Genomic DNA, 23,625 nt, shown 5'->3' on the forward strand with positions numbered 1-23,625 from the left:
GCAAGGGGGATTATGCACTGAGTACTAAGCAATACTGGAGGAAAACTGTAGTATTGAGGCAGGAATTGTAGTACTGAGGAAAGAGCAGTAGAAAGAACCTTCTGTATGTGACAGCTGGGACTGTGGAGTCAGAGAGCTGGAGAAATCAAGGGAGCATCCATAGCTGAGAAAAAGGAAGGGGAAAGTTACTTGTCTGAAACTGAGATCTTGCTTTGTTGAAGTCTGAGAAGGGACTTAAAAAATTGTAATTGTCAGGGTGACCAGAAAACTGAAGAGGAATGCCATACATTTTAATGCCAGACCCAGACTGCCATGTAAATCCTAATGAAATTGGTTCAGCAGGAAGAAGAAAGGAGGGCTGCATTCCTGTTCTGTGTAGGAAGGCATGAAAATCTAGCGCTCCAGGAAATGAGGATGCTGGGCTGTTCAGTAACTCCTTTTCTCTCCCCCCAGGCCAACCATTGGGACCACACCGGCTCAGCTTGAAGCCAGTGCCGAGACTGCCCAACACTGAAGCTGTTCTCAGCGAGGCTCTTGCAAAGGTGAAGAAGCAGGCCCGCGGGTGCCTGGCTCCAGAGCTGTGCGTCCAGGCAGTCAAAGCTGCAACAGAACTGCCCTTCGCAGATGGAGTCCGCAAGGAGCGAGAGCTGTTTAACATCCTGCTGACTTCAGGCCAGGCCCAAGCGCTGCAGTACGCTTTCTTTGCGGAAAGAACAGTGGAGAAGTGGACAACACCCAGTGGCGCGTCTTGGAAGAGTGCTTCCCCTCAACCCATCCGCAAAGCGGCTGTGATAGGTAAGGGAAGTTCCAGTACCCATCACAGGCAAAGATGCTCCAGGGCCATAGGTGACACAGGGAAAAGCCATCAGTGCTAATAGCCATCACCCATAGGTGAGCTCAGAGATGATGTTAGATGGCAAGTCACATCCTACTAAATTGTTATGCTCCCACCTACCTTTCTTTCACTTCAGGGAGCACTTCGTCTGCCTGATCCATTTTAAACAGGGCTACATTGAGTCCTGGCTTTGTTCCACATTATAAGCAGGTTTGCAGGATATTCTCTGCCTGGTCTAGCTCTGCACTGCAAGTGCTTGTGCAAAGAATCACTCAGGGATGTTTTAATACGAAAATGTTTTGACAGCTGTATTTTAAGACGACTTCATCTCGCTGGGATCCACTCTTGCCATTTTGTAGCCCAGCAAGATAATGCCTTCATTAATTTTTTATAAGAGCAATTTAAATAAAACCCTTTGATGCACTGCTGAGATTTAAAAAAAAAAAATCTATCTTTCAGCTCTGCCTGTTGATAGTAGCACTTAGAAAATGGTTAGACAAGAAATGGAGCACTTGGAAAACATCCATCCTGTTTTAGAGGAAACTCATCAGATCAATGCTGCTCTTCCCCAGCTACTTCTCAGGTCTCAGTCTCATGCTCTGCAACAGGAGCTCTCTGCAAGCTCACTTCAGGCCATGGAAACACTTTAAGTGCCTTTCTTTTCATTAACTTCAGTGCGTTAATCCGTGTCATATTTTTAATGAAAACATTTCTTTTGAACATTGGTCCACCAACCTCATGAAGAAGGTATGGATGTTACAGCATTCTGGTAAAAAGGCATAGATTTTTGCTATATTTATCCTGTGGCTTGCAGAACACAGTACTCTGGACACATGCAAACACAGACAGGTCAGTCCTGCAATACAATCTTTAGCAGGAAGGGCTTGTGTTGAAGTTTTGTAGGAGTGACTGGATGATGAGAATCAGCAGTTAGAATGGGCATTCTTTGCTATTTACTGATAAATCATGCTAGACTAAATAAGACATCTGCAAAATCCCAATCCAGTGTAAAAACAGCTGGAAGAGCTGGTGTGAATAACAGTCTGCTTATTTGGGTGCTGCGAGTGAGCTAAAGTAAGTATTAAGGACAAATCCAGTCTGTTTGAAAGGTTCTAGTAGAACCACAGTTTGTCTTGTTTCTGGGCTGAACTACATCTCCCACCCATTGTATTATGCATCCACATCTGTGCATCAGACAGGTTTCTGAGCTCCAGCTGGAAGCTGTCCCCTAGCCTCTACCCCAAAATTTCAGATTCCCAAGCAGCTGGTTATGGACAAGGCTCAGAATAATCCATAACCTTTTGCAGGATAGATAAGCAAAGCACTTTGATTCTTTCACTGTGAAGCAGAACCTGCAACTCTGATCATTTTCACAACACCAAACCTCCCCTAGTTTTCCAATACTTCATAAATCATGCATACTAAAAATGGAAATAACATTCTAGAAGCAACTACACCAAAACAGTGTTTCTTTCTTGCTCCTGCCCAGTATTCCCACAGTAACATCCAAGGATCACATTAGCCCCATTTGCCACATTCTGATACTTATCTACTGTCAGCAGCAAGGGCAGCTGCTCCCCAAAGGACAGAGATCCAGGACACAAGGGTAGTATCACCTTACCACAGTGAGGAGGCAGGTTGGACATCAAGCTGGGAAATCAGTCTGTGGGTCAGATTCAACAGTGTCCATGTATGGCCAGGCACAGGCATGGCTGCAGCTGGACACCAGCCCTCCTCCCACACAGCTCAGACTTAGAGCTGAAGGCCACAGGCTGAGCTTAAATGGGTTCCTGGGCCCATGGGCAGTGTGGGTGGAGGTCCCAGGTGAGGCTGCTCAGGGCTATTAAGGCTTATCAGTGAGTCAACATCAAGGATAGTCTGTCATTTTTGTGAGCACGCTTAATAGATAGCCTTGCCGATGGACTGGCAACCGTGCCTGCGGAGTCCTGCCTTGCCACTGGCTGGCTTTGTCTGCGGTGTCCTTACTGAAAGACAGATAAGCAGCAATCCCCAGCTCTGTGGGATCCCTCCCACCCTTGGCTTAGCCATCCTTGGCTGGCTTCAGCCACACGTATGGTCACCTAGTGCGTTCGCTTCTGCTTGTTCTGAACTGTTGGCTCCCATCTCTTTCCCCTTTCCCTGGTTCCTGGTCACCCAGAAAGAGAGCTCCTCTCTCTCTTTTCTGCAGTCTTTCCATAGCGCCCTGCCTGCCTTCCATATCCCATTATTTCTGATTGAAATTAATCCCCAAAATAGAGAAAGAAGCAGCTCCAATCCACAGCAGTCCTCTACCTCGTTATTTTTAACAGGGAACTGGAACGGTCTTTGCATATCTTTACCAATCTATAAAGTATTATTTCAATTACTGATATTTTAAAGTCCAAATATTCAGTACAGTTCAGTATATTTTCTGCTGATTTGTATTTCTCTAGTATGCGCGACTGTAGATGAGTTGTTCTATTACATATTTTGAGTTCGTATGGTTTGAAACTTGTTTTTTTTTAAATTCTTAAATTAATTTTGCATTTTTTTTAATTCTAAATACTTCATGTGACACATCAATAATTAACAATCATTATTCTCTCAGCTTGCCCAGCAAAAGCAAATGTCATAGGCATATCTGGCCTGAAATTAGCAGGTTCAAGTATAGTTTTATTTATATGTCAGAGCTACATTTCACAATAAAGACCAGAAGTGAGATGGCTGTGCCTTGGGCATGAAAGGCGGTAAGACAGCTCTGAAAACAGCCCCTCGAGTGGGAGATATAAGGATATTGGGGGGTTATTTTAGTATGACGATCTGGGGGAAGCGAGAGCACTGAATTCCTTAGTATGACACTACTGAGAAAGAAAACTGAACATACAGTAGGAATCGGCACACTTTGGAATAGTTCCTCCATGTGTTTTGGTCTGTACGGTCTGAACGGAGCATGGGACGTTTCCCCAACTCTATCCTCTACAGCCTTCAGCACATGCAAGGCCCCATGATTCCCTACCATTTGTTCTACTCCAGTACGTTCTTCCCCAAGGTTATTAGCTCTATAAAATCCAAAGGGCAAGTCCTCAGAAATGCGTCTTTCCCTGCCAAACAGCCAAATATCTCCTTGGTTTTCATAGCCCAATGTTAGAAAATACTTCTGGGGGAGTCAGGCTGTGCAAGCTCTAATGTAACAAAGCCCTTGGGGCTTTCATTACTCTCTCTGCCAGCTTCATTAAACATCATCATACAGGCCACTGAAGAGTTATGTAGTAAGTTGGGAGACAGACTTTCTAGGTCAAAAACAAGCTTGGCAAGCTCATATCTTATCTATAAGCCTATTCCCCTGGCCTAGAAAATGAAGTACTACAAGTATGTATGCCTGTCTGTCATGGGATGGCAAAAACCTAGATGGCAGTACTCATCCTGTACGTTGGGGAAAGCAAATAGCTGAATCGGCTAAAGCCACGGCAGAGCTTTCCTTGAAAAGACAGGTGGAAAACTTCTGCTCATGGAAGGGTTTTGCTTTAGGAGGAAGCAGCTTGTTCATATTGTGGGAGAACCATGAAGGTTTCAATCATGAGACCGAAGCCAAGAGGAACAGGAGTTCCTCGGTCCGCGGTGTGTGGGCTATTTCTGTAGCAGTGCTTGGAAACTCTAGGGAGAAACCCCAGGTCTCTGCTCTGGAAAGAAAAAAGAGAATTTGGGAGGGAGCCATGAGGACTAGGGATGTGGTGCTACAAACTGCTGGTGCTTGAGGCACTGTTCCCTCACCGTGACGTCTAAAGAGAGCCTCAAAGCTGGGGCTAAGCTTGGTGGGGATCCCCCACCAAGGTGGGAGGGTGGCGTTACCCTCCCACACGGGCCGAGAAGAAAGCAGTCCTTGTAGCTCACCACAACCAGGGAAAAGACCTAGCACCCTGCTTCCACATCCAAGCCTCCAAGTACTGTTCAAAGTGAGAGGAACTACTTGTGTTTGTGGCAGGATTTTTTGGGTTTTTTGTTTTTGCAGTCAGCAAACCATGAACAATGAAATATTAAGAACGGATTGTTTTTTTTCTCATCTTATTTGCAGATTAAGTTTTAGTAGTATTTGATTATAAAGTAATAGATCTAATTTCCTAGAGAGGAACTTTAGCGTTTGCTTGAGAGCGAAATGGTTGTTTATGAGCAACTCGCCGGATAGTGATGTCTGTAGAAATGATGTTCTTGTAGCTAAGCTGGGCATGTTTTAAAAGTCTTGTGTGTACACAAGCTTTTCAGGGACAGAACTAAAACAAGGGTGTGTTGCTTGCAGGAAAAACGTACCACCTTGTTTGACCTTGGTTGTTGGAACTTGTTTAACTGATGATATAATTTCAGCTCTTCTTCATAAAGCTGCTTCCAGCAAATGTTTTAATCCCCTTGTTTCTGTTTATTTATTTAGCTGATTGATTGACTTTTGTTTGTCAAAAGTGAATATGTGGAATAGGATTAAAAAAGATTCATTGTTATAGAATTATAACAAACCTGTACTTTGTCTAGCTGTTGCTTTATTTGGGATATTCACAATCCTGGCATTGAGATATATAGTCAGCCTCTTGGGAATGCTTTGCACTTTTAAAACTGGTAAAATTGTGCTGGCCTTCTCTGATTAGCTTGTGTTTGCTTAGTCCAAAAAGCCTCAGTCAGGGGAGAGCAGGATAGCTAGTGTGGGTTCAGTCTCATAGGAAAGTGTTAAGTGAGGTGCTTCGTTTAACACAACAGAGGAGAGACTGGTGGAAGCGCGCAGAAGGAGGGAAGGGATCAGGTCAGTAACCTTCACACTGGTATTCGCAAGGGGTACAAGCTGGGAATAGTGCATTTATGGATCTTGGAGAAAAAGTATTGCTGGAACAGATGTTCAGTTATGAGAGCCTGGACGAGGGCTCCAGCTGCGTGGTTGGACAAGGGAGACTGTGTCTTAGAGTTGTTACGGAGAAAGAACCTTCAAAAGTTAGGAATGGCCTGTGTTTCGGGACAGACAGAGACACCCAATATAAGCATGAACAGCAGGCAAAAGGGTACTGGTGCTCGAGACTGATTAAAAAGCAGATGAAGGAGGTTGAAAAATGGGTTAAGAACGCTGCGTTAGCTCCACCTGGTTTGACCTGGCAATGAGAGACATACGAGACTCTAGAGAAAAAAGCTGAGGTTTCACTTTAGGCAAAAGATTAGAGCAGATCGGTGTCTGAGAGTCTTTATAGAAATAGCAACTGAATTGGTGTTTACATCAAAGATTATGCAATAAAGTGCTGAGGGGGAAGAGAAGGGAGGCAAAGAGGAAGCTTGGAAGGAGGAGGGAGAAACCAAATGTCTGAACTTCACTGGAGTGAAACTCCCCAGGGCGTTTGCTTACCCATAATGTTCTTCCAGGAGCGGCCATTTCCTAGCCTCCAATTTTTTTTTTCCTGTCTGTGTACCTCTCATTTTGCTTGGGCTTCTGCTTTTTATCCTGGAGATGCCAAAAGAAGTGCTATTACTGAGTGATTATTCGTAATAACTTGTATTCATAGCCTCTGATTCTGTCTCACTTTTCTCCCTAGGGCTGGGGACAATGGGCCGAGGCATTGTAACTTCCCTGGTCAAGGCCAACATACCTGTGGTAGCCCTAGAGCAGGATCTGGAGTATCTGAACACGGGAAGAAAGGCTGTGATGCTCCTTTTGGAACGTGAGGCTTTGAAAATGAAGCAGGGTACCCAGACCCTGGATTTCCATAACCCTGCACGTCTCCAGTTCACTGTGGACTTTGATGCATTGCGGGATGTAGATCTAGTTATTGAGGCTGTGTATGAGAACGTGGATCTAAAGAAGGAAATATTCCACAGGCTATCAAGAATCTGCAAGCCGGGGGCCTTTCTGTGTACGAACACGTCAGCCCTGGATATCGACGAAGTAGCTTCTGCCACGAGCTGCCCACAGCAGGTCATTGGCACACACTTCTTCTCCCCTGCTCATGTGATGAGGCTATTGGAAATAATCTATGGGCGTCACACATCCCCCACCACCATTGCCACTGCCATGCAGCTCGCCAAAGCACTGAACAAAGTTGGAGTGGTAGTAGGGAATTGTTTTGGGTTTGCTGGGAACCGAATGATGCATCCTTATGTACAACAGGCAGTTTTCCTTTTAGAGGAAGGAGGTAGACCAGAAGTCGTAGATCAGGTTCTTGAAGATTTTGGGTTTAAGATAGGACCTTTCCGAATGTCCGATCTCGCTGGGCTGGATGTGGGCTGGAGGTCCCGGCAGGGCCAGGGCCTCACTGGGGCCTCACTGCCTCCAGGAACGCCTGCCCGCCAGCGGGGTGGCCATCGCTACAGCCCACTGCCTGATCTTCTGTGTGAGAAAGGCAGGTTTGGCCAAAAAACTGGGAAAGGCTGGTATCAATATGAGAAGGCTGGGGGCAGGGCAGCTAAGGCAGACCCGTGGCTTCACAACTTCCTGTCTGAGTACAGAGATACCCATCACATCAAGCCCCGCTTCATAGACCAGGAGGAGATCCTGGAGCGTTGTTTGTTTCCCCTCATCAATGAAGGTTTTGACATCCTGGCTGAGGGAATAGCTTCTGCCCCAGAACACCTTGATGTGATTTACATCAATGGCTACGGGTGGCCAAGGCACAGGGGCGGCCCCATGTTCTATGCCTCCACCATTGGGCTGCCTCGCCTCCTGGCTAAGCTCCAGAAATACTCTGAGTCTCACCCTGATGTTCCCAGCCTGCGGCCCAGTGCCTTTCTGAAGAAGCTGGTAGCTATGGGGAGCCCTCCCCTCAAAGAGTGGACGTCTAACGTAAACCGGCAGACCAACAAGCTGTGATTTCGTTGACGCTCACTCTACGAATTCAGTGGATGCTGATCTCATGAAACAGGTGCTGTAATTGCACTGTCTTTTCCAATCAACACCAAAGTGCTACAGGCTTGTGAACAACGTTACTGGCCTTCCTGGGCCTTTGCAGAGAAGAATAACTTTACCCAGTGATTGATCTCCATCTCCCCCTTGCTGCAGGTAACCACGGCCATCGCCCATTCTTCCTTCTCACCACCAGCCATCACCTGCCTCCTTTGCACATTGCTGTGTGAAGACCCAGCTCATTTTGCTTTGCCCTTAGGTCTTCACAGCTGTGCGTCTCTTCTAGCCTTTCCCTTGCCGAAGGAGGGGAGCAGCATCCACCACCCACAAAGCAAATCATGGTGCGAGGCAAGAGAGGAGGTCCTGGTTCACCTTACAATGGCTGGATCTAATAGATCCTGGCCCAGATCTATTTCCGAGTTTTTTGAGATCCTCCCCCTGCAGCCCACTTCCAAAAGGGATCCCCTGGCTCTCCCGAGCATGGCCAGCTGGGGCCTGCTCCCATCCCCTGCTAGGTGGCACCAGGGGTGCAGCACCTTTCCGATGTGAATCCTAATGCGAAGGAGAGGGCTGCTGAGGACAGGGAGCAAGGGGCAGGGCTGGTACCGTCCCTTCCGCCCTGCTCAGAAGAAATGCTACTAAATGACAGAAAAGCACACCAAGATGTGAATGGCTCAAGGGCTGTGCAGGCAGGAAGGTTGCTGCAGGCGCGCGGGGAGGCAAGGAGCAGAGGAGCAGGAGGCTGAGCCAAACTCGCCCCACGCTTGGTGCTTTGGGGCAGTCTCCTCCTGCTCGTCTGTGGTAAACGTAGCCTCCAGGCTGGGGTGGGAGAATAGATGGGTCTGGATTGCCTTCTCAGGAGGATAGACACTGGATCACTAACTGATGCTTTTTATTTTAATAAAACTCTTTTGATTATCTGATGTCAGATTATATGGTATCTTATGAGATGACAGAAAATGAAAATGTGCTTGTCCTTTCTTTATAGATATCTCTATTGCTTCTCTGCCTGGTAGAGATAGATAATTTCCCTGTTTGTGGAGGCGCTTGTGTTTGAAGAGGCTGAATGTTTGTTTTTTTCTAAATGTAGCTGATTTTGCCCTTTATCTATCCCTGTCCTTCAGCAGATGTAGGCACAATACGGAGAGCAGACAACCTCTCAGAAGTCAAGAGCTAACCCCAAGTGCCTGGTCCCAGGAAGGACTTTTCTCCAGGACCAGAGGAGGAGATCATTCTCAGCCTGCCAAACTGCAGTTTCCCCCGAATCCCCTCTGCCCCACAGCCAAAAGCAAGCCAGCACTGGGTGAGAGGCCAGCGCTGCTGGCAGAGGCCGCGTGACATGTTACGCAAGAGCACCGGCTGCTGCTGCCTGCTCTCGTGCCGTTCTGCAGGACGGCTCTGCCACCACGCTCGGTCGAGGCTAACGTGCCCACTCCGATGCCTCGTGCAGCCACGTTCACCCTCCCTAGCGAGGATTTGGGAAGGGGATGCTGAGGAGAGGTCACGTCCTTCCTTTGGAGGAGAGATGGCAGCCCCGGGATGCTGAGCCCCGCAGGCAGCTCCCCTGCGGCCAAAATGCCCCTCCTCACCTGCAGCGCTTCCATGCTGGTGCATTTGCTGCGGCCGTTCCCTTTCCCCTCTGCCCCTCAAGGAAGTTACCGAGAACAGATACTAAAAATGTCCCTCCTGACAGCAGTTCATTTGTAAATTCCTATCGACCAAAGCGGCGCGGTATTGATTTTCGGTGTGCTTTGCATCCCCGCCACCCAGCAGTGACTTTGCCGGCGCTCTCCGCGAGGTCGCGTTAGCGGCTCGGGGAGGGCCGGCGCGGGAGCCCCTGCCGCCCTCAGGGCGAGGGCACCAGCCCACGCTCCGCAGCCGGAGCGTCCTGGTTCAAAGCCCTCTGTGCCTGCTGCTGTGCCCTCTCGCCTGCTGGTTCCTGGGGCCTCTTGGGCCAGTGATTTAAATAAGAGACTCGCCGAGTCCCTGATCAGCCCAAATATGCAGTGATATCAGAAACATGCCAGTCAGTGCACTCCCCACAGTCCACCTGTCCCCTCTTACTTGTTTCCCCATGCACCGGGGAGAGAACGTCACCTTGGCCGTGCCCCGTGCAGAGGAGGACTTGCTAACCACGTGGTACAGGACTCGATTTCCCAACTGTCTTTTAAAACCAGGTAACTTTTTTCACTCAGTGAGAAAATATCGGCTAAAAGTGTTTTGCAGGTAGAAGTATGCCCGTGGATCCAGATCAGCGCACACAGCAGCGTCCCAGGCTCTGCTCAGCTGCCGCAAGCCGCTCTAAGCCAGGTGAGCCCGAGCTGAGACTGTGCAGTTCTCCAGCGCAGGTGAGGCTCTCGAGTGGCACGGAGCAAGCTGGCTGCAGGCCATCCTTCATCCTGGGTCTTGCTTCTACCTTCATGTCACCGCCGGGCTGCAGATGTACGCTTTGCGCGCGGTCGGGCTGCTTGCTTTTCGTGCTGAGGAGATGCGGTTTCGGCCCTGCGAGCACCCACGGTCCCTTGCACGCAGTTGTTAGATGTCTTTAATTAAGTCAGTGAACTCAGCCAGTGCAGCAGATGCCTCCATTAGCTGCTCAGCCACAGGCGTTCTGCAAAACAGTGAAGAATAGGAGTGCACCAAAGGGGAGAATTGCTTTAGCTTTTTTAATCAGCGTCGCCTGCAGCCCAGGACCTTCAAAGAGAGGCAGAAAGCTCCCTGCCTTCCGGCATGCTCAGCACTGCCTCGTAATGCGCGTACGACTCGGATGCGGCACTTGAGACCCGGCGAAGCGCTTACGCCCATTTCTGCTATCCAGAGTTCACCCCCCCACCCCCTAGCTTGGTTTCTTGTTGAAAAAAAAGCGATTTTACAGCCCAAGCTGGGCCTGGGAGCCGTTTTGGAGGTGAAGTGGAAAGCAGCAGTGAGGGAGGGCTTCGTGCCGGCAGGGAGGAGAGGCAGGTCGCCTTGGGACCGGGGTCTCGCGGGAGAGCAGGTGCGCGAGCCGAGCTGCATCTCCTCTCTGCTCCTGCTGGGCTCCAGGGAACAGGAATTTTTGGCCATGGTCTTCACAAACCGGCAGGACAGTGTCAAAGAAACACCTGACTGGCAGCATGTTTCTCTTCTGCTTGCAAACAGCTGTGCAAGGCCCTGAATGTTTGCTAAATTCAGTGGGATTTAGGCAAAGCAAAGACAGGTACGCCTCGGGGAGTGATCCAGAAAACTCGCTTTCCAGCGTCATTAACCCTGGAGGCACTTAAAATCAACTGGCCTGTGAAGGCTACCAAGGACAAGTGCCTAAGACAGCTCAAAGGCCACCGGCTCGGTGCAGCCGGGCGCCCACCTCCCACCCCGGCTCCGCAGCTGGGGGCGCAGCGGTCAGGCTGAGCTTTCGGGCCTCATCCCTGAGGCATGGTCTAACGCTCCCTGCCGTCCTCGGCCAGCTCTGATGTCGACCCGGGGCGCAGCGGCCACGGTCGATCCAAATCAGCCGCAAAGGGTGGCTGGAATGGGAACGCCGTCTCTCAGTTTAGCGACGAGCCCCCTGAGCCGCGGCAGAGCAGCTGTAACCCCAGCTCGCGCCCCCGGGGCCTGCGTGCGGCCGAGCTGCTGCCGGGGTGGGGTGGGGGGAATAAAAACGCCACGAGCCGGCGGGAGAGCAGCGGGGGGGGCAGGAGACCACGTATACGCGCTGACTGCTCGGGCGCGTTGCGTTGAAGAGCGAGCGTGTGCCCGTCCTTCCCCGGCAAAGCATCCCTCCCGCTCCTAGCAACCGGGGAGGCTGCGGTCCGCCAGGGAGCGGCAGACCGTTCGGCGCAGCCTCCGCCGGAGAAGCCCGGCGTCGAGTCCTGCCCGCTAAGCTCTGGCCGCGGGTGCCGGAGAGGGCTGATAAAGGCGCGCGTGGCCGGCAGCCCCCAGGAAGGTGTCTCGCCCCGGGACCTGTCGCAGGCACAGAGTCTCAAGGAACAGCGTATGAATATCGTGGAGAATGTCAAAAAACGAGCTTTGTTTGACTACATCTGTGAAAGAGCTATTGCATATTGTATACAACTAAGTGACCACAAAACTGGCCAGTCTGATTGCTAGTCTAACAGAAAGCTGGCTTCAACTCTGCTACTGCTGACCAGAGGGGCAGTAAAAACACTATTTTCTTGCAAACTTGACAGGGAAACAAGTCCACGCTACGGCGGCGAAACCGGAGGAGGCGTTTTCTTTGCAGCCGCTTCACAAGACGAAGCCAGACTTTCATTTCGGGCCTGGGAATCTGACGGTTGGGGAATCACAGTACCCCTTTATCCTGCCGTTAGTAAGCCAAACCGCATCTACTGACTTCTTACCGAAGCGGGAGACAAAGTCCTTTTGAAAGCGCACCGTGCGCTGGCGGGCCGGGGCGCCCGGCGGGACCACGCGCTGCCCTTGGCTGCCGCTCAGGGGCCGCCGCGGGGCCGGGGCCGGGGCCGGGGCCGGGCGGGGCCGGGCGGGCCCTGCCCGCGGCGCTGCCCCCGCGGCGCTGGGCGGGCGGGCGGTCCCCGCTGCGGCTCGGCGGCGGCGGCTTTTCCTCCTCCTCCTCCTCCTCTTCCTCCTCCTCCTGCTGCTCCTGCTGCCGCCGCTGGCCGCTGCAGAGCGGGGGCTGCGGGCGGAGCGGCGGCGCCATGAGCGGGGCGGCGGCGGCGGCGAAGAGCGAGAAGCTGGACGAGGCTCAGGCGCTGGCCCGCAGCTGCGCGGGCAGACCCGACTTCCAGCCCTGCGACGGGCTCTCGCTCTGCGCCACGCACAGCCACGGCCGCTGCTTCCGCCTCCACTGGTGCTGCCACCTGGGCTGGTGCCACTGTGAGTGAGCGGGGCGGGGGGGGGGGGGGAGCGGCAGCACCGGCCCCAACCGCCCTAACGGTCGCGCGGCGGCGGCCGGGGCGGGAAGTTGCCGCCGCCTGAGGCGCCGTGCCGCCGGGCCCGGGGGGCCGGGGGGGCCGGGGGGCTCGGGGGGCCGGGGGGCTCGGCGGCCCTCGCGTCTCCCTCGGATACTCGTGGCGCTGGTTCGTGCGCGACTTGCTGTCGGCGGCGGGCGGCTGGGCGCCCCGCTGGAGGAAGCCCGCGCCGGCCCCCTTCGCTCTCCTTATTACGTCCCTTTCCGCGGGAGTGAAAACGACGCGACTTACCCTCTCCCGAGGGGCAGCGCGCTGTCGGGCGGCCCGAGCCGCCGCCGCAGGGCAGAGCGGAGCCGGCCTGGGTCCAGCCGCGCGGCCCGGCAGCTGGGACGTCCGGGTCGGAGACCCGGGGCGCGGGGAGCCAGGCAGGCTGGCACTGAACGGCGGCTTGACCCCGCGCCTAGCTGGCCCCCCTAGCTCCTCCAAGGGCAGGCTTTTCGCGCGGTTACGTCGGGACGAGGTGGGGAAACGGTGCCGCTTTGCCTCGCGCTCCTCTCTGGAGGCGTCGGAGTTGGGCCCCTCGCGTAAGGGTTGCTCAGCGCTGCTGCAGACGGCCCTCGGCTCCTGGCAGCCTGCTCTGCTCTTCACTCTGTCGCTGTCCCTCTTTGTAATTTAAACCCATGTGCGGATTTCCCTCTCCTCCCCTCCAGGCTTGGCAGGTTTTGCGTAATGGGGGAAAGGGCCTGCCTTTTATTTGGGCGAGAGCTTCTATTTGAATTAAACGGATGCTTTAGGAATTTCATCCTGATCCAGGGCTTGTTGGCGATCGGTTTTTGGTTAAAGCTGTTGTCAGGACTGTCGTGTTTTCTGGCTGTGTGGAGACACAACTGGCCGTGCTAGAAGGAGGTGTCATGGCTGCCTGCTGCAAGGGGACAGCGACGCCTCCGATTCTGGCATTTTATCAGTCACGCGGTGGCCCCCAAGTTACGGCCTAGATTAAACTCTTCTTTTCCAGAGTTTCTCTGGCCTCGGTCGTTTGTGGCTGGCATCAAGATGTATGAGCGTATAAGCCCTCTGGAGGACAGGACCAGAACTCAAAGTGGTGGTGTAAGCTGGAGATGTTATCCGAAATCAGTAAGTGATGGCGCTAGGAAGTCAAATGCAGAGCTGGGAGCACCTGGAGCAGCAGCATCGTGGAGCAGGATCGAGGGATTAAGATGGATCATGAACTGAATATGCGTCATCAGCAGGAGGCCTCAGTGGTAGCAAATCCAAAAACGAAACCCAAGCCTTCACTTGGGGATGCGTTAACAGGAGCATTGCAAGGCGTGCAATTTAATTAGCCTGTTCAGCTCAGTAATGACGGAACCAGAACAACGGTTTGGTTTTGAGCACTGCCCTTCAGGAAACGATAGGAGAATGGGGAGGTTGTGTAGGGAGGCCCTCGAGGGATCAGAAGTTTACAAAATATGATCTAGAGGGAGGTGCAAAAGCAAAGGGGTTGCTGAGGCTGTGAAAGAATTGATGGAGGGAGAGGAGATGAACTTTGCAATAGGTAAAAGTGGCCTTGAAGAGAAAGTTGTGTTCTAGTCCTCCTCTGCATAGACTTGGAGGATAACCAGGCATCGCTTGATCTGTGGTAAGGAAAGTTTAGGTTTGGGTGCTAGAAAACTTTTTTTAACTCGTGAGAGAAGTGAAGGATGAGCACAGGCTGCTTAAGAAGGCGAGGAATTGCTTTCATTGAAGGTCTTTGAGGCCAGCTTTGAGCTGTATTTGCCTCATGAAACTATAATTTTAAATGAAAGAAGTCCATTGTGTACCTCATTTTCTTGTTTAATCTCTTGAAAGCTCGGAGGAAGTATGCTCCCTTCTTGCCCCTTTATTTCCTAATGCAAATTTCAGAGCTGCAGATCTCTACCCTGCTCTTGCAGAACGAGTGGAATTGGACTTAAAAGGGGTAAGAAGGAGGCTTCTAATGGAAAATTATATAGAGGGGTCAGAGATGTAATTAAACAGCGTTGGAAGTAATCCTTCATAAACATAGTGCTGTAATACTGACTCAGGAGTCCTCAGAGGGTTCTTGAAAGGGTTTTTCTCTGAGTCTTTAGAGCTGTGTTGGGGTGCAGGAAGCTCTATGTCAATTAAAATGGCCTTTGAAGTATTCTTTTCCATCCTTGTCCAAGGTCTTGGAGACTGTCAACTCATTTAAAGTGCACTTAGGCTCTGAAAAAGGACAAAACCTCACCACCACTGCAGTCCCTAGATTGGCTTCTCGTGTGTATTCAGAATCACTTCTGCTTGCTTCAGTGACAGAGGTAATTCAGCATTGCAGAGCCGCTTGGATACAGAAGTAATAATTGAGAAAGAACCTAGAGTGAATTCCCCAAAGCCGTTTCTGTTGGCATGCTCTGAAGTGAGCAGCACTTTCGGCTCTCGCTCTGCCTCCCCTGGCTTTCTGTCTCTAAAATGGCAATAATAGCTGGCAGGCGAGATTGCAGAGACTTTTTAGTGTATCCAAACAGCTCCAAGAACCTCAAGTGCTGTGCACATCTGTATGACTTTTGGGTCTCAGCCTGGACGTTTATTTTAGGTCATTTTCAGTCCGTTTCATGCTTAGTGGGGAGCAAAAATGTACAAAATGCAGGGTGCCAGTGGGTTTGGGGGAGGCTGTCCAGGGGAGGGATGGCGGGGCGGTCTGCGAGCGCCGGGGGTGTGACGGGAAAGCCTGGCTTGGTGGTTGAGGAGCCCGGGTTGGGGGGGCAGGAGGCTCCTTGTAGCCTGGTGCAATACGTGTAGGTGACCCCTTCCCCCCGCAGTGGGACACCCAGGGGCTGGTCGTCTCCTACCTGGGTGCTGGCTGTCCCCACACACCGCGTCACCGATCCACCGCCCGCAGTGCCGCGCTGACCCGACGCAGCCGCGCTTCCGTCCCTTGACGGCGCTCGCAGAGCCACGAGTCAGCTCACGTGCCTGGTCATCCTCAGTTGCAGTGGTGGCTGCTAGGTCTCTTCTGGTGCAGGCGACTCGCTCCCGCTGCCCATCGCTGCCTCCGCGCTGGGACACGAGGCACAGCTACGGCTGTCCGGGCACCTACTTCCACCCCGTGTCGCTTGGTGGCTCTCGGAGCCTCCTGCTCCTGGGTCAGCAGTCGGCACGGTGGCTTTGGGACATTTAGGGTCTGAGCCCCCCTTTCCTCACATGACCCAGGAGCAGGAGGCACCTACTTCCACCCCGTGTCGCTTGGTGGCTCTCGGAGCCTCCTGCTCCTGGGTCATGTGAGGAAAGGGGGGCTCAGACCCTCAATGTCCCAAAGCCACCGTGCCGACTGCTGCCCACGCGGGAAGCAGGAGGCGCCCCAGCCTTCAGAGTCCGCTCTTCCCTGCAGGGGGGAAAGGGCAGGCCTGAGAGGCGTTTGGATTTCAGCCCCCGCGTTTATCCTGGTACCCGCTTCCCTGAGTTGTACCGCGCCCTTTCAGCGTATCCCTGCGTGCGTTCCCCTTGCCAGGATGACAGCTCCCTTTCCGCCATCTTCCTCTTCTTGCTAGCTGTCTTGTGGGATTTAGATGCAGGATGAGGGCTTTAAGTTGCTCAGATCACCTTCTTCGAGAGTAAGATAAAACCTTTGAGTTTGGTAGCGAGGTGCCTGCCTTCCTTTCTCTGCCTCTGGATTTCGGCTGCAGGCCTGATTTGCACTGACGCTGTGCGTCGGTCCAGCCGGGAGCCTGCTGGCTGGCTGTGCGGTGGTACCCTGCTTGTGTCGGAACGGGTCGGATGCTTACGCTTATGCCTGGTCTGAAAGCTGGACTTGGAGTACGGTTTCTAATTTTACTTCCTAAGAATTAGCTCACTGGAGAAAGCTGCACCCTTGATATGGTTACAAGTCTGGCCTCGTCCCTCGCCAATGCAGAAATCTGGTGTTTTGTTGAAGGAGGACTCTTTTGCAGGGGTGTAGTTTTAATAAGAATGTCTTGTGGTATGTTAAATGCCTCGCAAAACTCTCAGTATGTTATGTTGCAAGTATCAAAAATACCGCATGAACAGCGGCCCACAATACCTGCTTTGCGGTAGTGGTATCAGTAGGTGGTACCTGCTCTATATCGTATCAATCTTTCCGCGACTTGGTTTTCTTTTGCGCAGGTTCAGCGCCAAGCGAGCAGGCCTGTAGTTACTTAAATCCTCTTGCCTATCCTCTATTGAAAAACTGATAGAGCAAATAAATGTCCGTGCCATCACTGCCAGATTCAGCTGTTAGAAGCGTTTTACAAGAGAACAAGTAGAGCTTGGGTGAAAGCTGTGAAGCCTTACTTCGGCTGGCCAGAAGGGGAAAACGCTTGCTAGGCTCAGACATGTAAAAAGATTGTGATGGAAGTATAGCTCTTAGGCATGTGGCTGCTGCCGCTGCCCTTGCACTCTGCTGGGCGGTGTATAGCGCTTGCAAGTGTGCTTGCAAGCTTGAAACAGCTTCCTTCTCCCTCGTGTACATCACGTAATTACGGGGCTGCTGTTGCGCCCTAGAGTGGCTACATGGGCTTCAGCTCAGTCAGCTGTGATCCTGACCTGGCAGTTCCTGCATGAGGTCAGGCAAACGTTACGAGAAACGCAGGAAGCTGCCGTTCCTCAGCCAAAAGGAGAAAATAGATTTATATGATAGATGGCATGCCAAGAAGGGCACGCGCTCTCTGGGTGGTTTGGGGGAGAGTGACTTCTCCGACTTGGGCCCTGGCAGCGCATAGTCCGGGGACGCAGCATCAGAGTACATCTACCTTTCCTGTCAGGCTGCCTGCTGTGACGGGGAGTCCAGGATTTCTGCTCTCCCTTCTCGGAGCGAGCTGCGTCACATCCTTGTGTCTGCTCTGCAGGCGTTCCCAGGTCCCCCAGTGGTGCACGAGCCAGTCCTAGCTTGGCTCTGTGGGGCGTCTCTCCTGTAGTGCCTGGGTCGGGCGAGAGGATTACTCGGTGTCCCAGATGCTGACGGAAAAGGAAACAAAGAGCGGTCCCTGCACCCGTTTCCCTGGGTGTGCTCTGAGCAGAGCGCCGTTATTTACATTCTTTTCTATTTCAAACACTGACTTTGCGATAATATTTTTAGATGAAAATCATTCATTTCCTGTCCACAAACCCCATGGAAGTTCTCTGCTGAGATTATTGCCCTTTCACGGAGAAAGGCATGTAGTTGTGTGAGTCATGCAGCACCTCCTACCTGTCCTCTGTCAACCTGCGGGTCCTGGCCCCGCATGTGCCAGGTGCTGGTATTTTCCCCCACTATGCAGTGATGTGTGTAGCCTGTAAGTAGCTCTGTGCACACAACTACTATCTCTGCGGCGTCTCTTCCCTCTAGAGTGCCAGAAGCTGTCAGCAGGGGCTCAAATTATCAAGCGGGAGCTTCAAACAATCTTTGAAGCCTGTGTAATTATTCCGACCCCAGTCTGCCTATGAGAGCCGTAAGCTGGGGATCAGCAAGGCAGCCTTTGTTTCCTGAAACAGAGCACTGGCAAGTGAGCGAAAAAATGTTTATGGGAGGTATTCAAGTGCACCATGACAGAGCTTGGGCGTTTAAAGAGGACTAGTGTCTGCCTGCCAGCCAGCTTCTGTTGTTCCCTCCAGGTCAGAGAAATGGTTGTAGCCTTGGATGGGATCCCAAAATAAGCCCTGGAGTTCTCTGTAGCATCGCGTACATGGTAGGTCTCCTAAAGGCATGCTTTTGTTCTGGTAGGTATTTTGTTTGTTTGTTTGCATTGGTTTTGGTGGCCAAAAGAATCTTTGCTACGTCCAGGACAGAGCAAAAGAGCAGTAGTGTAACGGTGCCTTATGCGTGTCTGGAGTTGGCCTCGCTCTCCGGAAGGTGATGTGCTTGCTGCTGTTGTAGACTGGAGCTTCTTGAAAGTAGCCAGCCAGAAAGCAGTGATGTCCACTTAAATTTCCAGCAGTGTTGTTCCATAGGACAAAACTGCACCCTGAGGATTGATTTGTTAGGTAAATCTGAAAAAAGGAGTTGTAAAATACTTGTATTTTAAGTTCCGAGACAGTCTGTTTGGAGTAGCTCATATTTTTCTTTGTGGAAAAGCTCTGCCTGAATAGGAATGGAGCAGTTGGGCTAGGAACACTGGGGCTGGGGGTTCTCTGAAAAATGGCTTGTCTTGGGGGGAGGAGGATTACAAATCTGGGGAGAAACAGGCATTTTTTTCTTTTGCATTTGCTGTGAAAAGGATTTGGATGTCCCTCCAGTTTAAGCCAACGTGTCTGGAAGAAATGCTTGTGCGCAGGCAAGGCATTACACCGAGCACCAGGCAAAACTGGCAGAAAGGTGGATTTTCCAGCTTGTAATGGAGAAACTCTTTTAATGAGGATTTGCTGCCTGTGGCTGTGCAGGATCTTCTCTTCACCTGTATTTTGAAGGCCTACGATATTCTAGCTTCATTTCACTAAGGTGTGTACAATGGACGAAAGAGTGTCAGCTTACTATATTGTGAAGTATAACTCTAAGGGCAAATAGTCATCAACTGTTTGTTGTTAGGGGCACACCATTCTAGACCTGGATTGTGTTTTGTTGCTCTGGTTTTAGCTAGAATCCCCAAATCACAGAAGGAATAGATTTAATTCTGTGTCTCTGAAAGAGAACCCAAATATGCAGATTTCATCAAACCCTGTGGGAACACCGGTGCCTTTGAAAGAACCTGCTGGCATTCATTTTGAAATCTTTGCTGTAACGCAGAGTGGTTAGGTTTAGAGACATGCACGTTCCTTTTTAAAATCATTATTATTTTTTATAGTATTTATATTATTAACAAAAGCCCTGGCACCACTTAATGGGAATAGACCAAAGGAAAAGCTTTGAATTCAAGTTACTTGCTGTAAGTACAGCTTGTGGGGCTAATTCTTCTATGTCAGATCCAGGACTGAATAGAAATCATTGCACTTCTTTTTCCAAAAGTCCTGGAAAAGGGACCTTGTATACCAGAATGCTTTCTGTCAGCCAAAAACTGTTGCTTGTCATGCGTGACAATGAGGCTGGGTTTCATAATCAGTCCGTCCATCTGAGGAGCTTGATTCAAAAAGAATTAATGTGTCCTTGCCCAAAGCTCGGTGATCTGCTGGAAGCAGCCTTTGAGAGTTGTGGAAAAATGACACCTCTCTCCTGTAGCTGACTGAAGGGTTCACGTGCTGCTTTCACAAAGCCTGTTCAGGGCCAATCTGAAATGACAAGGCTGTGGACATCCTGTACTGGAAGCAAGTACTTCTGAAGGAAATGTTCCTTAATGTTCCCTCTCCTCCGCTGGCTTGGTTGTCTGCGCCCCAGAATTTGGGACGTTCTGTAAGGCTCGGTGATGGAGGCTGAGCCTCTGCTCCTGCTCGGAGCTCCTGATTCTGGCAAAAGCCTTCAGGCCCGACAAAACGTATGTAGTAGCTGTGGTGCGTGCAGCCAATGCATAGCCTCCTTCCTGGGATCTGCAAGGGAGGAAATGTACTTCCCTGTTCCGAGTTCTCCAAGTTTGTTTTCTCTGACTGCTTAAATGCAAAAGCATACGACTCCCCTGCCTTCTAGCACGTTATCTTTACTCTTGTTGTTACTGATGGATGCTTTGTGGGTCTTAAACTACAGCTCCTGGTCATAGCCTTGCATTGCCTGAACAAGACAAACTGAGTCATGAGATTGTCATCATCGTGGTTTCCATCCTGCGGGTCCGCAGAGCAGACTGTACGTTCAGATTTGCTGGAAGCACCAAAGAGGGCTTTCAGGTACCCAGCACAGGACTTCAGATTTCCTGACAGCAGCTGAGCCTCGTGAGTCAGTTCAAGCCTTGCTACCTAACTTAGGGCTGCACATTGGTAAGGTTGTACTAGGACTTTGTGCTCCTATAAGGGACAAAACCCAAAGCGCTTTACTAACAAACGTCCCAAGATGTTCCAAAATGATAACTGTGGCAGAGTGGGTTTAACTGCTGATAGATAGCACGAGCTTATATTAATGTAAAAAGCTGATGACAGTAGATTGGTTTCCAGGCAGTACGCATGCATATGTATCTGTATAAACTGACCCTGTTTTGCTGTGTTGTCATTTTTGTTCCAGTGCCTTCATGAACTTATTTGTCCGTAAGATACAGAGCATGTTTTGCAACGAACTTTGGTCCTGCTCCTAAGCAATAATCTTTGCATAGTGACAGGTGGCAGAATTCAGGAAGTGCAATTGGTACAATTTAATGATATTTTTCCCAATAGTTCAGTATATTCACATAGATGGAAGTCAAAAACCTACTAGAAAAGTAAAATATGATTGCTTGGCAACTGGGCCTTGTTTTTAATATACTTTAATTTAGGCAACTTAGCAGTTGGAATTTATATTACCAATGTTGTAAAGCAATTTTAGCAAGAGGCACGCGTTTATATTCTCTTTTTCACTGGTGGCTCTTGAGCTTGAGAGCCCACATGCGTGCTCTCAAAACTGCTGTTTGGTTGTGTGCTTGCACCCAACCCTGAAGCATTTTCCCCACTGTGTCCACTGACAGCCTTTCTGCTGCCCTAGCCCCAGGAAATGCATCCTCCAAACCAAGGTCACTGCTGGGCACTGTGTGATGTGATGGCACACTTCTTCCCTGAAAGGTGGTACTTGGCCTCTTCTTTTTCCTGCCTATGCAGAGCATTGCTGGATCCAAACCCCTCCAGAGGAAGGGCTGGCACTCTACACGCACCAGCTCCAGGTGATGATGTGTTTTGGGCATAAAGAGGAGGAGCTGTCCCTTAAATTCTCCACAAGTGTTCTTGTAGTAGAGGCTTGTAATGGAAATTCAAGGATTGGTGTGAATGAAACATGAATGGAAATACGTGTTGATAAGCACCAGAAGAAACAGCAGAACGCAGGTTAAAAGGATGGCCTAAATTGATAATGAAGGACACTGTTCCCAGCACTAAAGTTGAAGAATGTGTTGTTTCTGTCAAGCCCAGAAGGCTTGCGCTCTGATAAGGCTGTAGCACAGATGACTTGTCAGCAGGAGACCCTGTACTCTGACAACAGGAAGGGAGCGACACAGGTACAGCGCATACATATGCCATTGTTTCTCCGGTTAGCCCACCAGGAAAACAGACTATCGCCATATAAAGATGCATATATTGCAAACTAGGAAAAACAGACCATGAGCAGCAACCTGAAGCTCACCCCAATTATATTTAAGGGTATAATAGATCTATCCAAAATGCTAGTTTTGTCATTGCAAATGACGAAGAAACTGGAGATAGGATGCGGATTTGTCATTTGCTGTCCTTTGTCCTTCATGCTACACACAAGTGATTCTGGTCACACCGCTTGGGCACACACATTTCGGTGCCTTAGCACATATGGGTGTGAGAGCGTGAGTGAACGATACCTGTGGAAAAAACAAGTGTGAGTAGGTAAAATCAGCTTGCTTGGGTTTTGCCAGATAAATATCGCCTTTCCCTTCCATAAGGTCATACACTGAGTTTTGTCATGCTAATTTCCTACACTGCTGGCTGACTACCCTCTTCCTCAGCCGAGAAGGAGCCCGAGCCAAGAGCCTAGCGACCAGAGGACTTTTCATGGCTTGTTGCAGTGCGCGATGGGATTGCTGCACACTTTGCTCTGGTGCGAGGCTGTAGCCTGTTGTGGTTTGGAGGGTACCTTGCAGTGCTCTGGTCCAGGCACGGTCTCTCTACCCATCAACCAGGAAGGGTGCATTTCTGTGCCTCTCTCCAGGGTCATGAACTATCAGCTCTTGATTGTCAGGTCTGTATTTAAATTCCTGGGCAAAATAAAATTATGCCTTCCCTGAGGCTCTCATAACTGGCATGGGAGGGTTCTTCTGCATCCTCCCCACAAGATGCAGCAAGTACAGCCTCCTGCCTCCGCTGTCCGTCCAGACTGGACACTCTGCCTGTGAGAGTGGCAGTGTGGGTCTTGCTTGGACAGTGCAATCCTTTGGAGAGGACTTTCTCTTCAAGGACAGCTGAGCTGTTTTCCTCTTGTAACAATTCCTGGGAAAACATTCACATCTCATGCAGGAGCTCACAGGTGCACCCGCTGCAGAACGTACACATACAACACATCTGGCAGAAGACTGTAATTTGTCTCCTCTAGTCTCTGTGACTTCTCTATGCTGGGAAACGTCATTGTGTGTTATAAGTAGCTTTTGGCACTGACCTGTGGCTACCCTTCTCTGTTACAGTATCAGTACCCTGACTGTTTGGATGAAAAAGATGGGATGTTGAATCTTGAGTAGAAGTTGCACCGGGATGGTTTTGTAAAAGTCAATATTTAACACAGTCACTTTTGCTATTTTCCTTAATGAATTTTAAAAATGTCTAGCACAAGCTGGCAGATAAAATCCTTCAGAAAAATGTGTCAAAACTGGTGGTTCTCCTCTTTGGGAGGCAGCTTAATGAAGAGATGTTAGAAGACAACCCTCCTTAGGTTCAGAGTTCAGTTTGTGATCCCCGGTGCTTCGCTGCTGTGCTAACGGTAAGCTGTGCTTGTGGAGGTGACTGAACGGTCTGGCTTTTCGTGCCTGGGCTGTAGTGCTTGGGTCCTCATAACCGCGTGTGGTTGGACTGGGGCTGTGGTTAGTAATACCCGTGATAAACGGGGCATTTCTTGAGCTCCTTTTAGAACCCGCATGTGTTGCGCAGCGCTATTCATTGCTGTTTCGGATGTCAATTTTAGGTTACCCTTTCAATGGTTAGTAAACAAATATGGTCCCTTTAAGAGAGTTTATGGCTACATGAAACATTTTCAGGCTCGCTGGGGTTGCTTTTTGTTTAAATGTGGCACATCAACATAAGGAACAAGAGGAAAGAGCAGGGATGATACCAAGAAGATTTGGGGTTTGTTTGCATTTGATAGTTACCTGCTGTGAGTAGAAGTGCGCAGAATACCTTGAAAAGCTAGACAGCTCACAGCATGTAGAATCATGATCCTTTTTGCATTCAAAACAAATCAAGATACAAGGGCATTAAACTACAAATTACGATGAAGAAAAACTTTCTTACTTTTCCCATCTTTCTTGGTTTCCTGAGAAAAGCTCATGGCTTATCAAGTCAAGAGCTGTCACAGCTGTCTCTGTCACTATACAGCA

At 50.4% G+C, this 23,625-nt stretch overlaps 2 protein-coding genes and 1 long non-coding RNA gene across 3 annotated transcripts in view; 2 read left to right on the forward strand and 1 right to left on the reverse strand.

The window, feature by feature from the left end:
* The window catches only part of EHHADH (enoyl-CoA hydratase and 3-hydroxyacyl CoA dehydrogenase), a 26,059-nt gene extending 17,457 nt beyond the window's left edge, over window positions 1-8,602 (forward strand). The window contains exons 6-7 of the mRNA XM_068955029.1: window positions 454-795; window positions 6,376-8,602. Of these exons, the coding sequence (XP_068811130.1) occupies window positions 454-795; window positions 6,376-7,646 (1,613 nt within the window). The 3' untranslated portion in view covers window positions 7,647-8,602. The remainder of the gene's footprint in view (window positions 1-453; window positions 796-6,375) is intronic.
* The window catches only part of LOC138068220 (uncharacterized), a 25,403-nt gene extending 11,853 nt beyond the window's left edge, over window positions 1-13,550 (reverse strand). Inside the window, exons 1-2 of the long non-coding RNA XR_011142926.1 lie at window positions 12,836-13,550; window positions 9,744-10,290 (exon numbers count right to left, since the gene is read on the reverse strand). This is a non-coding gene — a long non-coding RNA (uncharacterized lncRNA). The remainder of the gene's footprint in view (window positions 1-9,743; window positions 10,291-12,835) is intronic.
* Window positions 12,204-23,625, forward strand: part of C9H3orf70 (chromosome 9 C3orf70 homolog) — a 23,157-nt gene continuing 11,735 nt past the window's right edge. The window contains exon 1 of the mRNA XM_068955031.1: window positions 12,204-12,509. Coding sequence (XP_068811132.1) covers window positions 12,332-12,509 — 178 coding nt within the window. The 5' untranslated portion in view covers window positions 12,204-12,331. The remainder of the gene's footprint in view (window positions 12,510-23,625) is intronic.

This window comes from Struthio camelus, chromosome 9 (genome assembly GCF_040807025.1).
Source record: "Struthio camelus isolate bStrCam1 chromosome 9, bStrCam1.hap1, whole genome shotgun sequence".
Taxonomy (NCBI): Eukaryota; Metazoa; Chordata; class Aves; order Struthioniformes; family Struthionidae; genus Struthio; species Struthio camelus.